The sequence below is a fragment of the Corvus moneduloides genome, chromosome 4 (assembly GCF_009650955.1).
Source record: "Corvus moneduloides isolate bCorMon1 chromosome 4, bCorMon1.pri, whole genome shotgun sequence".
Taxonomy (NCBI): domain Eukaryota; kingdom Metazoa; phylum Chordata; class Aves; order Passeriformes; family Corvidae; genus Corvus; species Corvus moneduloides.
The window spans coordinates 73,927,386-73,941,491 of NC_045479.1; the positions used below are offsets into that span (position 1 = coordinate 73,927,386).

General features: G+C 54.1%; 1 protein-coding gene across 1 annotated transcript in view; it reads left to right on the forward strand.

Moving 5' to 3' along the window:
* The window catches only part of SHANK3 (SH3 and multiple ankyrin repeat domains 3), a 172,801-nt gene that overhangs the window by 69,087 nt on the left and 89,608 nt on the right, over positions 1–14,106 (forward strand). The window contains exons 12-13 of the mRNA XM_032107021.1: positions 4,272–4,611; positions 5,830–6,081. Coding sequence (XP_031962912.1) covers positions 4,272–4,611; positions 5,830–6,081 — 592 coding nt within the window. The remainder of the gene's footprint in view (positions 1–4,271; positions 4,612–5,829; positions 6,082–14,106) is intronic.

Below are 14,106 nucleotides of genomic sequence, written 5' to 3' on the forward strand. Positions count from 1 at the left end.
GGAATTCCTGGATCACCTTGTTTAGGAACGAGGAGAGCTCATTCCAAAGTGATTCCATGTGCGGGGAGATCTCTGGGAATTCTCCAGGCTGGAAAATGTTGTGGAATTTTTCCAGTTTCGGATGTGCTGTGGGAATTCTTCAGTCTGGAAATGCCATGGGAATCCTCCAGTTTGGGAGATTCCATGGGAATAATCCAGTTCTGGAAAATGCCCTGGGAATTTTCCAGTCTGGGAAGTGTCTGGGAATTCTCCAGGTTGGGAGATGCTGTGGGAATTCTCCAGTGTGGGGAAATGCCACGGGAATTTTCCAGTTTGGGAATTGTCGTGGGAATTTTCCGGTCTGGGAAGTGCTGTGGGAATTCCCCACTTTGGGAAATGCTTTTTCCCTTTTCCACTCTGGGCCATTCCATGGGAATTCTCCAGTCTGGGAATTGTCGTGGGAATTCTCCAGTCTGGGAAGTGCTGCAGGAATTCCCCAGTTTTGGAGACTCCGTGGGAATTCTCCGGTGTGGGAAATGTTTTGTGGGAATTCTCCAGTCTGGGCCATTCCATGGGAATTTCTCACTTTGGGAAATGCTTTTTCCCTTCTCCACTTCCGGCCGTTCCAGGCGCCCTCTCCGGTTTGGGAAGTGGGAATTTGCCGTGGGAATTTCCCACTTTGGGAAACGCGTTTTCCCTTTTCCACCTGAGGCCATTCCACGTTCCTTGCCCGCTTCCCTTTGGAATTTTCCATGATTAAATTGGAACCGTGGCCTGGAAGCGAGCAGACATTTGCGCTCCTTGTGCTTTTCCATGAATATTTATCATGGAAGCAGTGAATCCAAACAAACCTCGGAGCGCTGATTGCGCTTCGCTTCTTCCAGCTGGGAGGAATTTTCAGGATCCTCTGGAGCCTCTCCAGGCTGGGAATTCCTCGGGAAGCTTCAGTTGTGTCCCGCTCCCCTCATGGAGCATCCAGAGCCCGGTGTTTCCCTTTGGAAAACAGGGATCCGGCTGCTCCGAGCGGTGCTGTCATGGTAACGGAAGGGATTCGTTTTGCCGGGAGAAACTCAGTAAACAGACTTGGAAAAAAGTCTGGGAAAAGGTGTGGGAAGGAACATCCAAAGCTCGCCGTGGGAATTGCTCCAAGTTTTATTCCTTCGTTGTTCTCCCTTCCTGGATTTTCCCGCTGGGAATTGCGGATTTGGGGGGCTGGGAGGAGGAAATATTCCATAGGATTGGTCTGGGAATGGCCGGGTTCTGGATCCTGGAATTCACGCTCGGGGGTTTTATATCATCATCATCATCATCATCATCAATCACCATCATCATCATCATCTCTCCCTTTCGCTCCCTTTTCCCACTGGGAATAATTCCAGAGGGTGGGATGAGGAAATCTTCCATAGAACTGGGAATCTGGCAGCGGTCTGGGAATGTCCTGATTCTGGGTCCTGGAGTTTGGACTTGGTGGTTCTTCTTCCTCATCATCATCATCACCGTCATCATCATCACTCCATTCCCTCCTTTTCCCACTGGGAACGGTGGATTCCAGAGGGTGGGATGAGGAAATCTCCCACAGAAGTGGACATCTGGAAGTGGGCTGGGAATGTCGTGATTCCAGCTCTTGGAGTTCACACTCAGTGGTTCTTCACCACCCTCATCATCTTCATCATCTGCATCATCATCATCATCCTTTCTTTTCCCGCTGGGAACTGTGGATTCCAGAGGGTGGGATCAGGAATTCTTCCCTAGAAATGGACATTTGGAAGTGGACTGGAGATGTCCTGATTCCGGCTCCTGGAGTTTGGACTTGGTGGTTCCTCATCACCATCACCATCACCATCACCATCATCACTGTGCTCACCCAGCCGGTTTGGAATCCTGAATCCCAGAATTCCTGAGCTTGGAAAAGGCCTCCAAGGTCACCGAGTTCCACCTCGTTCCCAGCCCTGAGCCCCGAGTGGAATTCCAGGAATTCCTTGGACACCTGCAGGGATGGGCACTCCAAACCTCCCTGGGCAGCCCCTGCCAAGGTCCGAGCGCCCTTTCCATGGGGAAATTCCCAAATATTCCCCCTGCCCCTCCCCCGGCCCAGCCTGAGGCCGTTCCCTCTTGGGAAGTTCTTCAGGCAGCACTTTTGTTTCCTGGATTTTTTTCCAGGGATTTTCTGCAAGGAGTGGTGGAGTCCAAACTGAACCATCTCCTGGAGATGTGTCCCATGCCTGGGTGACACCTGGCCTTGCTGGTGGCCCTTGGGGACATGGATCCGTGGTGGCCCCACAGTGCTGGGAACGGTTGGGATTGATGATCTTGGAGAGCTTTTCCAACCCCCGAGGCTCCAAAATTCCATAGTTTTGATCCGTTTTTTCCCATTGGGATGACTTTGGTGGGAAAACCCTTCCTTGCTGGTGGCCCTTGGGGACCTGGATCTGTGGTGGCCTTGCAGGGGTTGGGTTTGATGGTCTGGGAGGGCTTTTCCAACTCTAAAGGCTCGGAAATTCCATCCTTTGTAGCTGTTTTCCCATTGGAATGACCTTGGTGGGAAAACCCTTCCTTGCTGGTGGCCCTTGGGGACGTGGATCCGTGGTGGCCCCACAGTGCTGGGAATGGTTGGCATGGATGATTTTGGAGAGCTCTTCCAGCCCCTGAAGCTCCAAAATTCCATGGTTGTGTCTGGTTTTCCCGTTGGGATAACCCGGATGTGGGCGCTGAGGGCCGGTGGTGGTGCCAGGATCCAGGAAGCGCCGCTGCCGGGAGAAATTCCCACACCCGAGGCTGGAACTCATCGGAGAACAAACGCCTGGCGTTGCCACGGCAACGGGAAGAGTTCCAGGAGCCTGAAATCCTCGGACTTTGAACCTCAAATATTCCTCGGCAAAATATTCTGAGCACGGCCTCGCTCAGCCTGGGCTGCTCCTTCCCAATCCTGGGATTCTCCTTCCCATGGTGGCCTCGGAGCATCCTCAGGATTCACCTGTGGAAGGTGCCATGGAAGAGGCAGACTTGGAAGGGCGGTTCTGGGAATATCCCGAATCCAGAGGGGTCGGAATTCCCTGTTCTGGCTTGGAGCGGGAGCAATCCATGTTTTTCCCAATGTTTTGACACCAGGAATGGGCTGGATGCAGCCAATTCCGCTGGATTTTGCCGCACGCGTTGGACAAATTTTCGGGATGTTAAACTTTGGGATGGGAATGGGCTCACTAAGCAAAATATTGGCAAATCCGGTTTTCCTGGAAGATTGGAATGCAGGAACCCCACGACAGAACCGCTTCTCCTTCCAGAACATCCAGATCCATTGCATGGAATTGTTTAGGCTGGAAAAGTCCTTGGAGCCCATTGAGTCCAACCATCCCCAGCACTTCCAAGGCCACCACTGATCTGTGACCCCCCAAATTCCACTTGGAATCCCTCCGGGATGGGAATTCCGCTCCTCGTCCCTCTGCGGAGCCGGAGTTGCACTTCCAGGCAGATTCCGGTCACTTTTTTCTGGCATTCCCAAGGATTGGGAGGGAAGTCAGGGCAGGGAGTTGTTGGGGATTTATTCCAAGTGTTGGATTTCCCATTTTCCCTTGGCACATTCCTGGAGATGTGGAATGGGGATTTGGAAACAGAGGAGCAGCTGGGATTTGTGGAATTGTCCCGTGGGTGCCACCAGCTCCGATCCAGCTGGACATGGATTGTTGGGAATTCTGCTGGTCCTGGGTTGGTCCATCAGAGCTTCCTGAGGTGCCACTTCCAAACCTTCCCGTTGGTGATCCATGGTTGGATCATCTGTCCCGGGGTGGATTCCCAGTGTTGGGAGCGGATGGAGGCCATTCTCATCTTTCTGACCCAGCTCCACACCCATTCCCAACCCTCTCATTAGCGATCCATGCTTGGATTGGCCATCCCATGCTGGGAGAGGAGCTGGGAGCAGATGGAGGCCGTTCCCATCTTCCCAGTCCAGCTCCACACCCATTCCCAACCCTCCTTCTCCTCCACCCTCTTCCACCTTTACCCCGGCCACTATCCCGTCACCTAATCCCATATTCCCATTTTTTTCCCAGTGTGGTGCAGGATGAGGAGCTGGGAGCAGATGGAGGCCGTTCCCATCTTCCCAACCCAGCTCCACACCCATTCCCAACCTTCTCCTCCACCATCTTCCCAGTGTGGAATCCACCTCCCCTTGGCCATTCCCATCTTCCCAACCCAACTCCACACCCATTCCCAACCCTCCTTCTCCTCCACCCTCTCCCACCTTCACCACAGCCGCTCTCCCACCACCTAATCCCATATTCCCATCTTTTTCCCAGTGCCTTTCCGAGAAACTCCCAGCTACACCAAGCGCCGCCGGCTCCTGGGCTCCGGTGGCCTGGCGTCCCCTCGCATCCTCCAGCGCTCGGCCAGCGACAACAACCTGAAAGCCGAGAGCCGCGCCTCCTATTCCCCGGTGCCGTCGCTCCGGAGCCTCCCGCCGCAGCTCCTGGTGCAGATGCAGGAAGCGGCCGCCGGAATCGTGGCCGGAGACGGGAGCTTGGCCAGCTCCGGCAGCGCCCGCAGCGCCCACAGCCGCTCGCCCTCGCTGCAGCGCGTGCAGGAGGAGCGCGAGGCCGAGGTGCCCTCGCTCCGCCGGAGCAGCCGCGGGAAAGCCAGGTATGGGATGGGATGGAGATGGGATGGGATGGGAATGGGATGGGATGGGAATGGGATGCCATGGACTGGGGGCTGCGGTCCAGTGGGATGCGGGCTGGGAAGAGGGAAAGCTCCGGGGAGGTCAGTGTTGGGTGGTGGAGGTTTGTGGTTCCATGAGGAGCGGGGCTCTGGTGGATTCTTGGGTTTTCCAGGGGGTTTTCCTGCTGTTCTGAGGTTGGATTTGGTTTTGCCCTGGATTGGGTTCAGTTTTGCCCTGGATTGATTCAGTTTTTCCTGGATTGGATTCAGTTTTACCCTGGATCGATTCAGTTTTGCCCTGGATCGATTCAGTTTTTCCCTGGATCGATTCAGTTTTTCCCTGGATCGATTCAGTTTTTCCCTGGATCGATTCAGTTTTGCCCTGGATTGGGTTCAGTTTTGCCCTGGATTGGTTTCAGTTTTGCCCTGGATCGGTTTCAGTTTTCCCCTGGATCGATTCAGTTTTTCCCTGGATTGATTCAATTTTTCCCTGGATTGATTCAGTTTTTCCCTGGATTCTGCCCTCCGTCCCGCCCCAGCCTAGGATTGGATTCTTGGCTTTTCCCTGTGTTTTTCCCCCATTCCAGGGTCGGATTTGGTTTTTCCCTGGCTTTTCCCTCCATCCCTTCCCATCCCAGGGTCGGATTCAGTTTTTCCCTGGCTTGGATTGAGTTTTTCCCTGGCTTTTCCCTCCATCTCTTCCCATCCCAGGGCTGGATTCTCAGTCTTTCCAGAGGTTTTTTCCTCCTATTCCAAGGTTGGATTTGGTTTTCCCCTGGCTTTTCCCTCCATCCCGGCCTCAGTTTTTCCCTGAGTTTTTCCCTCCATCCCGAGCTCAGATTCTGGTGTTCCCTGGGTTTTTCCATGGGTTTTCCCTGGGTTTTTCCCTGAGTTTTTCCCTCCATCCCATGCTCGGATTCTGGTGTTCCCTGGCTTTTTCCCCTGAGTTTTTCCCTGGCTTTTCCCTCCATCCCAGCCTCAGTTTTTCCCTCCATCCCATGCTCGGATTCTGGTGTTCGTTGGGTTTTTCCCTGGCTTTTTCCCTGGGTTTTTCCCTGAGTTTTTCCCTCCATCCAATGCTCGGATTCTGGTGTTCCCTGGCTTTTCTCCCTGAGTTTTTCCCTGGCTTTTCCCTCCATCCTGGGCTCGGACGGAGCCAAGTTCCCTCTGGCATTGCCATGGCAACGGGGGCATCTCCAGAACGAGGCTTGGAGGTGGCAGAGGGGACAATGCCCAGCACTGGGTGGTGGCCCCAGCCATGATTATCGTGGTTATCATGGATATCGTGGATATTATGGATATTGTGACTATCGTGGATATCGTGGATATCGTGGATTTGTGGATATCGTGGTCGTTGATATCCCCCATGCTGAGGTTCCTCACCGGAACCCCCCTTGGGACAGTGACCAGTGACCCCGTCCCATCGCCGTTGGAAGTGTCCATGTGCGACCGGTGGGATTTGGATTGGGATTGGGATTGGGATTGGGATTGGCCTGGATCTCGTGTTATCCTCGTCCCTGCTGGCCATGTCCAATGGGAATGTTGCTTTGGCTGGGGTTGGGAATGGGGTCGCTCTGTGTCCCTCACATGTCCAGGGCTTCTGGGATATCCCTGTGCTGACCATGGAACCAGGAGTTGTATTTGGAGAATTCTGTGGGAATTACGGAATGCTGGAATGCTTGGGTGGGATCCTAAAGCTGATCCAATTCCATCCCAGTCCAAAAGCAGGGAAACTTCCCCGATCCCAGGCTGCTCCGGCCTTTCCTTGGCCACTGCCAGGGATTCAGGGGCAGCCCCAGCTGCTCTGGGCACCCTGGGCCAGGGCCTGCCCACCCTCCCAGCCAGCAATTCCCAATTCCCAATCTCCCATCCAGCCTTGCCCTCTGGCACTGGGAAGCCATTCCCTGGCTCCTGGCCCTCCATGCCTTGGCCCCAGTCCCTCTGCAGCTCTCCTGGAGCCCCTTCAGGCCCTGCAAGGGGCTCTCAGCTCTCCCTGGAGCTTCTCCTCTCCAGGGGAACATTCCCAGCTCTCCCAGCCTGGCTCCAGAGGGGCTCCAACCCTCGGAGCAGCTCCGGGGCCTCCTCTGGAATTGTTCCAACAATTCCAAGTCCTTTTCCTGTTGGATCCCAGGGCTGGGGCAGCTCTGCAGGTGGGGTCTCAGAGCAAATATTCCAGAGGAAAATTCCCCGGGGATAAATGGATGATGGGATTGGAAACAGCCTCAGGCAAATTCGGCGCCGCCACCTCCGGGTGCTCCGGGCTGGGAATTTCCCATGGGAAGGAATGGGAAGGGGAAAGGTTTGGAATGGGATCGGGGATGGGGAAAGGTTTGGAATGGGATTGGGGATGGGGAAAGGTTTGGAATGGGATCAGGAAAGAGGGAAAGGTTTGGAATGGGATCAGGGATGGGGAAAGGTTTGGAATGGGATCGGGAATGAGGGAAAGGTTTGGAATGGGATCGGGGATGGGGAAAGGTTTGGAATGGGATCGGGGAAGGGGAAAGGTTTGGAATGGGATCGGGAATGAGGGAAAGGTTTGGAATGGGATCGGGGATGGGGAAAGGTTTGGAATGGGATCGGGAATGAGGGAAAGGTTTGGAATGGGATTGGGGATGAGGAAAGGTTTGGAATGGGATCAGGAAAGAGGGAAAGGTTTGGAATGGGATCAGGGATGGGGAAAGGTTTGGAATGGGATCAGGAATGAGGGAAAGGTTTGGAATGGGATCAGGAAAGAGGGAAAGGTTTGGAATGGGATCGGGAATGAGGGAAAGGTTTGGAATGGGATCAGGAAAGAGGGAAAGGTTTGGAATGGGATCAGGGATGGGGAAAGGTTTGGAATGGGATCGGGGATGGGGAAAGGTTTGGAATGGGATCAGGGATGAGGGCAAGTGCCTTGCAGATGGATTTGGGAGAGCGGGATCGTTACCTTAGAAATGACAGGAGCAGCCGGAAATCTGGGAAGAATATTAAAAATAGGGAATGGCGGGAATGGGAAACCTCCACCTGTTCCCTGGCACCGGGAGGAAGGAAATTCCTGGGAATTCCCACACGAAACCAGGCGAACACAGAGGGAATAGCTCGGGAATTCGGGATGTGCTGGAGGCTGATCCAGACTGGGATACGGAGCCTTTGGGAGGTCAAAAATATCCAGAAAGTCTTGGAAATATTCCCAAAATTACCTGGAGCCCAACTCCTTGCCCAAACTTCCCAAGGATTCCCGGAGCTGGCTCCATTATTCCCAACCTTTTGCAGGGAAAAGATCCCTGGGAAAGAGAGTTTGGCTCCATTATTTCCATGTCCTCCTGTGGTTTTCCAGGGATAGAAGGATCCTGGAATTGTGGAATTTCCAGGAAAAATTCCCAGGTTTGCAGCCTGAGGGTTTAGAATGGTTCAAGTTGGAAAAAAACCTTGGAAGTTTTCCTTCCCAACAAAACCGCCTTCGCTCCATGGCATGGGATATCCATAAATACCCGGAGTCCTCTCACATTTTCCTGGAAAAATCCCAGAGAAAAAATGGATTCTGGGACAGGTTTTCCAGGGAATATCAGGAATATTTCGTGTTGTCCCAATTTTTGATTCCGAGGGTGGAAACTCCCAGGAAAATTGGGATTGCTTTCCAAAAACAGCTCCCTCTGGAGTTTTCCAGCCCTTTCCTAGCTCTCTCCAGGGATTTCCAGCCCTCCGGAATTTTCCAGCCCCTTCCCGGCTCCCCCAGGAGTTTTCCAGCCCCTTCCCAGCTCCACTCCCTTCCCTGGCCCCACTCCAGCCCTTCCAGGGCTTTCCAGAGCTGCTCGCAGAATTCCAGGGGACCCCTCAGCCGTGCCCGGGAGCAGCAGGGTTGGGACAGCAGAACTTTTCCAGGCGTTTTCCAGGTTTTCCTTGGATCCCTCCTCCCTCTGTGCCGGCTGTGACTGTGACTCACTCCCCACGTGCCGGAGCCTCCGCGCTTTTCCCAATCCCACTCCAACACCACGAGTTGCCCGATCCAATTCCTTGTGCTGGGATGATCCCTCCGGAGATTTCATTCCCGAAACTCATCCCGATCCATCGCAGCCCCATTCCCGGTTTTTGGAGGCCTGGCAGCCCCTGTGTGGCTTTGGGAAGTTGGGCAGGAGCTGGGATCCATCCTGGGTTTCCTGAAGGAAGGGATGGCCCTGCTCAGCTCCCGGTGCATCCCGGATATTCCCGCTTTGGGAAGGGAGGCTTTGGAGCAGGGAATCATCCCCTGGATTTGGGGAAGAGCCGATCCAAGGCTGAGATTCCCGGGAGCAGCTCCTTTTCCCACCCATCCATGACAATTCCCTCGGATCCCACATCTCTTCCAGCCGGGCTTTGTTTGCTCCAGGTTTTTTTTTTTATCCCAAGGAATTCCGTGTCTGAATTCCAGCTTTTCTCATTCCCATTTCCCATTTGCCCTGGACACACAACCGGAGCTTCCAAGAAAATCCTTGGAGCGCTTTAATCCCTCCTTAACATTCCGGCTGTGGCCCAAAATCCTTCCTGAATTCCCACTGCTGGTTTCCAGGTGGGATCTTCCCTCCCCATCCGAAATGTCCCTGTTTATCCCAACTTCCAGCCCTTTGGAATTTCCACATCCGTAGGGAAGTTTGCCCTCTTTGCCATCAGCCAAAGGAGCGCCAGGAATTCCCAGCAATTCCTGGGGTTTTTTTCCTGCTGCTGTCGGATTTAGGGAATGAGATAAATAGTGGGAATTCCCTCCGTGGGCGTTTCCAGGTGGGATCCGCAGGTTTGGATTTGTGCAGGAACAATTCCAGGTTTCCAGGTGGTGTTTGGAGTCAAATCCCATCTCTGGCAGTGTCCAAGGCCGGGCTGGAGGGGGCTTGGAGCAACCTGGGGTAGGGAAAGTTGTCCATGGAGAATATCCTGGGAATGTTGGGGAAAAATCCTGGGAATGTTGGGGAAAAATCCGGGGAATGTTGGGGAAAAATCCTGGGAATGCTGGGAAAAAAATCCTGGGAATTTTGAGAGAACAATCCTGGGAATGTTGGGGAAAAAATCCGGGGAATGTTGGGGAAAAAATCCAGGGAATGTTGGGAGAACAATCCTGGGAATGTTGGGGAAAAAATCCTGGAACCGGTGGGCAAATGGTCCTGGAAGTTCTGAGCAAAGGATCCTGGGAATGTTGGGGAATAATCCTGAGAACGTTGGGAGAATAATCCTGGGAATGTGGGGGGAAAAATCCGGGAAATGTTGGGAAAAAAATCCTGGGAATTTTGGGAGAACAATCCTGGGAATGTTGGGGAAAAAATCCTGGAACCGTTGGGCAAATGGTCCTGGAAGTTCTGAGCAAAGGATCCTGGGAATGTTGGGGAAGCCCCGGGGCTGAAGTCGGATCCCAGCTGGAGATCAGCCCGCGGCCACCGGCAGCTCTGGGTGGCTCCTGGTGCCACCACCCCGATGCCACCACCCCGATGCCACCTTGACACCACCACTCTGATGCCACCACCTTGATGCCACCTCATCGATGCCACCACCCTGATGTCACCTCCCCAGTGCCACCACCCAGATGCCACCTCCCTGACACCACTGGCCTGATGCCACCTCCCTGATGCCACTTCACTGATGCCACCTCCTCAGTGCCACCTCCTCAATGCCACCATCCTGATGCCACCACTCGCCACCACCCCGATGCCACCACCCCGATGCCACCACTCTGATGCCACCGCCCTGATGCCACCACCCTGATGCCACCTCCCCGATGCCATCTCCCAGATGCCACCTCCCTGACACCACTGGTCTGATGCCACCTCCCTGATGCCACCACCTCGATGCCACCTCCTCGATGGCACCGCCCTGACGCCACCACCGTGACACCACCACTGTGACGCCACCTCCCCGATGCCACCTCCTCAATGCCACCTCCCCGATGCCACCACTCTGATGCCACCACCATGACACCACCTCCTCAATGTCACCTCCCTGATGCCACCGCCCTGACGTCACCACTGTGATGCCACCTCCTCAATGCCACCTCCCCGATGCCACCACTCCAATGCCACTGCCCTGATGCCACCACTCTGATGCCACCACTCTGATGCCACTGCCTTGATGCCACCACTCCGATGCCACCACTCTGATGCCACCTCCCTGATGTCACCGCCCTGACGTCACCACTGTGATGCCACCTCCCCGATGCCACCACGGCCACCGGGGCTGTGTCACTGCCCGGCTCCGGTGGCACATTTTGGGCCGCGTTCCCAGGCTGGCTCCATCCCGGGATTCCCACGTGCTGCGTTTTTTTGGGAATGCGGATGCGGAATAACCGGGAATCAACGGCGCTTCCCACACAAACGTCCCTGGGTTCGGCATGGGCCACATCCGTCCTTCCCAGGGAATGGAATTGGGAATTCCGCCGAATTCCAAGGAAATCGGACTTGGGAATGGTTTTGCTCCTGGGATTCTCTGCGTCCTGCGGCTCTGAGGGCTCCTTCCCGAGTGGATCCCGCCGGGAAGATCCAGCACGGTGGGATCATGTCCTGGGAAAGAGGGGGCAGAAATCCTGGGAAAAAGGATCAGAAATGCTGGAAAATGAGTCCAAAATCCTGGGAAAGAGGGGGAAGAAATGCTGGAAAATGAGTCCAAAATCCCGGGAAACAGGGTCAGAAATTCTGGAAAAAAAGATCAGAAATCCTGGAAAGAGGCATCAGGAATCCTGAAAAAGATGGGTCAGAAATGCTGGGAAATGGGGCTGAAATCCTGGGAAAGGAGTCCAAAATCCTGGGAAAGGAGTCAAAAGTCCTGGGAAAGAGGGATCAGAAATCTGGGAAAGAAGGGTCAGGAATGCTGGGGAGTGGGGCTGAAATCCTGGGAAAGAGGGGTCAGGAATGCTGGAAAAAAGGATCAGAAATCCGGGAGAAGATGGGTCAGGAATGCTGGAAAATGGGGCAGAAATGCTGGAAAATGAGTCAAAAATCCTGGAAACAGGGATCAGAAATCCTGGGAAAGAGGGGTCAAAAATCCTGGGAAACGGGGGGCAGAAATTCTGGAAAAAAAGATCAGAAATCCTGGAAAGAGGCGTCAGAAATCCTGGAAAAAAGGATCAGCAATCCGGGAGAAGATGGGTCAGAAATGCTGGAAAATGAGTCAAAAATCCTGGGAAAGAGGGATCAGAAATCCTGGGGAAAAAAATGATCAGAAATCCTGGAAAAGATGGGTTGGGAATGCTGGGAAATGGGGCTGAAATCCTGGGAAAGAGGGGTCAGGAATGCTGGGAAAAAGAATCAGAAATCCTGGAACCTGAGTCAAAAATCCTGGGAAAGAGGGGGCAGAAATCCTGGGAAACAGGGATCAGAAATTCTGGGAAACAGGGATCAGAAATTCTGGGAAAGAGGGGCCAAAAATCCTGGAAAAGAGGGGTCAGGAACGGCTTTTGATCATTCCGGAAGGGTTGTCCCACTTCGGGATTCGGGATCGTTCCCAAATCCTTTGATGGACAGGCCAGGGAGGCTCCTGCTGATCCCAAAGATTTTCTGGGAGCATCCAGCTGGAAAACGGCTCCATGGAAAAAACCCTGGAGGCTCCTGGATGGAGCCGGAGCTGGGTCCAAGTGCGGGGAAGGAGAATCCCGGGATAATCCAGGGATGGGATCCCTACGGAATGCTGGGAGCGGTGCCGGGTTCTTTGGGATAAGGAAAAGATGGAGAGATTCCGGAGAAAGACCTGGAATGATGGAGGGAGGAGGAAAATCTGGGAGCTGGGATTGCTCATCCCGGAGAAGGGAAAGCTCCGGGAATGTTCTTCCAGAGGAATTCTGTCTGGGTGTTCCATGGATACGGAGCTGCGTGCGGGAATTCAGGGATTTTCCCGAACTCTGTGGGGGAATTCAGGAATTTCCTCACATTTTCTGCGGGAATTCAGGGATTTTCCCAAATTCTGTGTGGGAATTCAGGAATTTTCTCTCATTTTCTGCGGGAATTCAGGGATTTTCCCAAATTCTGTGTGGGAATTCAGGAATTTTCTCTCATTTTCTGCGGGAATTCAGGGATTTTCCCAAATTCTGTGTGGAAATTTGGGCATTTTCTCTCATTTCCTGCGGGAATTCAGGGATTTTCCCGAATTCTCGAGGCTGTTCCCTGTTTTTCCCTGGCAGCAGATCCCAAATCCCACCTGGCTGCCCCCTCCTGCCATGGAATTCTGGAGGGAAAAGGTCCCTCCTGATCCTCCTTTTTCCCAGGATGAGCCCCCCCACTTCCTTCCAGCCGCTCTTCCCAGGATTTTGGCTCCTTTCCCCGGGAAAGAGAGCTCAGAAATCCCGGAAAATGGGGTCAGAAATGCTGGGAAGGAGGAGTCGGAAATTCTGGGAATTCTGGGAATTCCCAAGGGAAGCGTTGTTTGAACCAATCCTGGAATCCTCCAGCTGGAATTCACTTCCGATCATTCCCATGAAATCCCATCAAAATGGAAATATCCCGGATTTTTTGGGGATTGTTGGACGCGTTGGAAGCGATTTTTGGGAATATCGTGGTCCGTTCATCCACCTGGGATGGGAATTCTCTGGGGGGTGTGCAGGGATTTATCCCAAGTTTATTCCCGAGGAAGTTTTTCCATCCTGGAACCGGACAATTCCCGATGGAAGCAGCACCAGGGTGCCCAAATCCACCCGGCTGGATTCCATGGGCTGGAATTCCCTGGAAGCCGATGTGGAATCCCATCAATCCCACCTCCGATTCCAACGGGATGGGAGAGATCCAGGACAAAAAATTCCATGGGAAGCAAAACCGCGGGTGGGAGGAAGGGCTGCTGCTCCTTCCCAGAATTCCCTTTTCCTTCGGAATCCCGTGGGAATCCCGGCGGGAGGATGCTGGCACTGAGCACGGACAAATCTCGGATCCGACGGGAATTTTGGGAATCTCCTGGGCTGCTTAATCCTCGCGCTTGGTTTTATCCCTCATTCCGGCTGCTGCTCCGGAATCCGGCCGGGATGAGCTCCGCATTCACGGATCGGGCCTGGAGCCTCCTGGTGTGGGCCGATAAAGGGGATGCAGGAAAAGCTCCGCTGGAAAAATGCCCAGGAATTTGCTCCCATGGAAAACATCCCCGCGGAGCCGGGCAGCTTTGCTCGTGGAATTTTTTGCTCAGGGAATTTTTTGCTCACGGAATTTTGTCCCCATGGAATTTTTTCCCCATGGAAAGGGCGCTCGGGCCTCGGCAGGGGCTGCCCAGGGAGGTTTGGAGTGCCCATCCCTGCAGGTGTCCAAGGAATTCCTGGAATTCCACGCGGGGCTCAGGGCTGGGATCGGGCCCGGCTTGGACTCGGTGCCCTTGGAATGGTTTTCCAAGCTCTGGAATTCTGGGATTCAGGAGGAAAGCTGCTGGGGGGTGCTGGGTGCTGCAGGTGGCGCTGGGTGGGGCACGGGTGGCGCTGGCACCGGGGTCGCGGTGTCTCGGCGCCCTCGCCGCACTCGGGGATGCTCCAAGCAAACATTCCCGCAATTCCCACAATTCCCCCATTCCCAG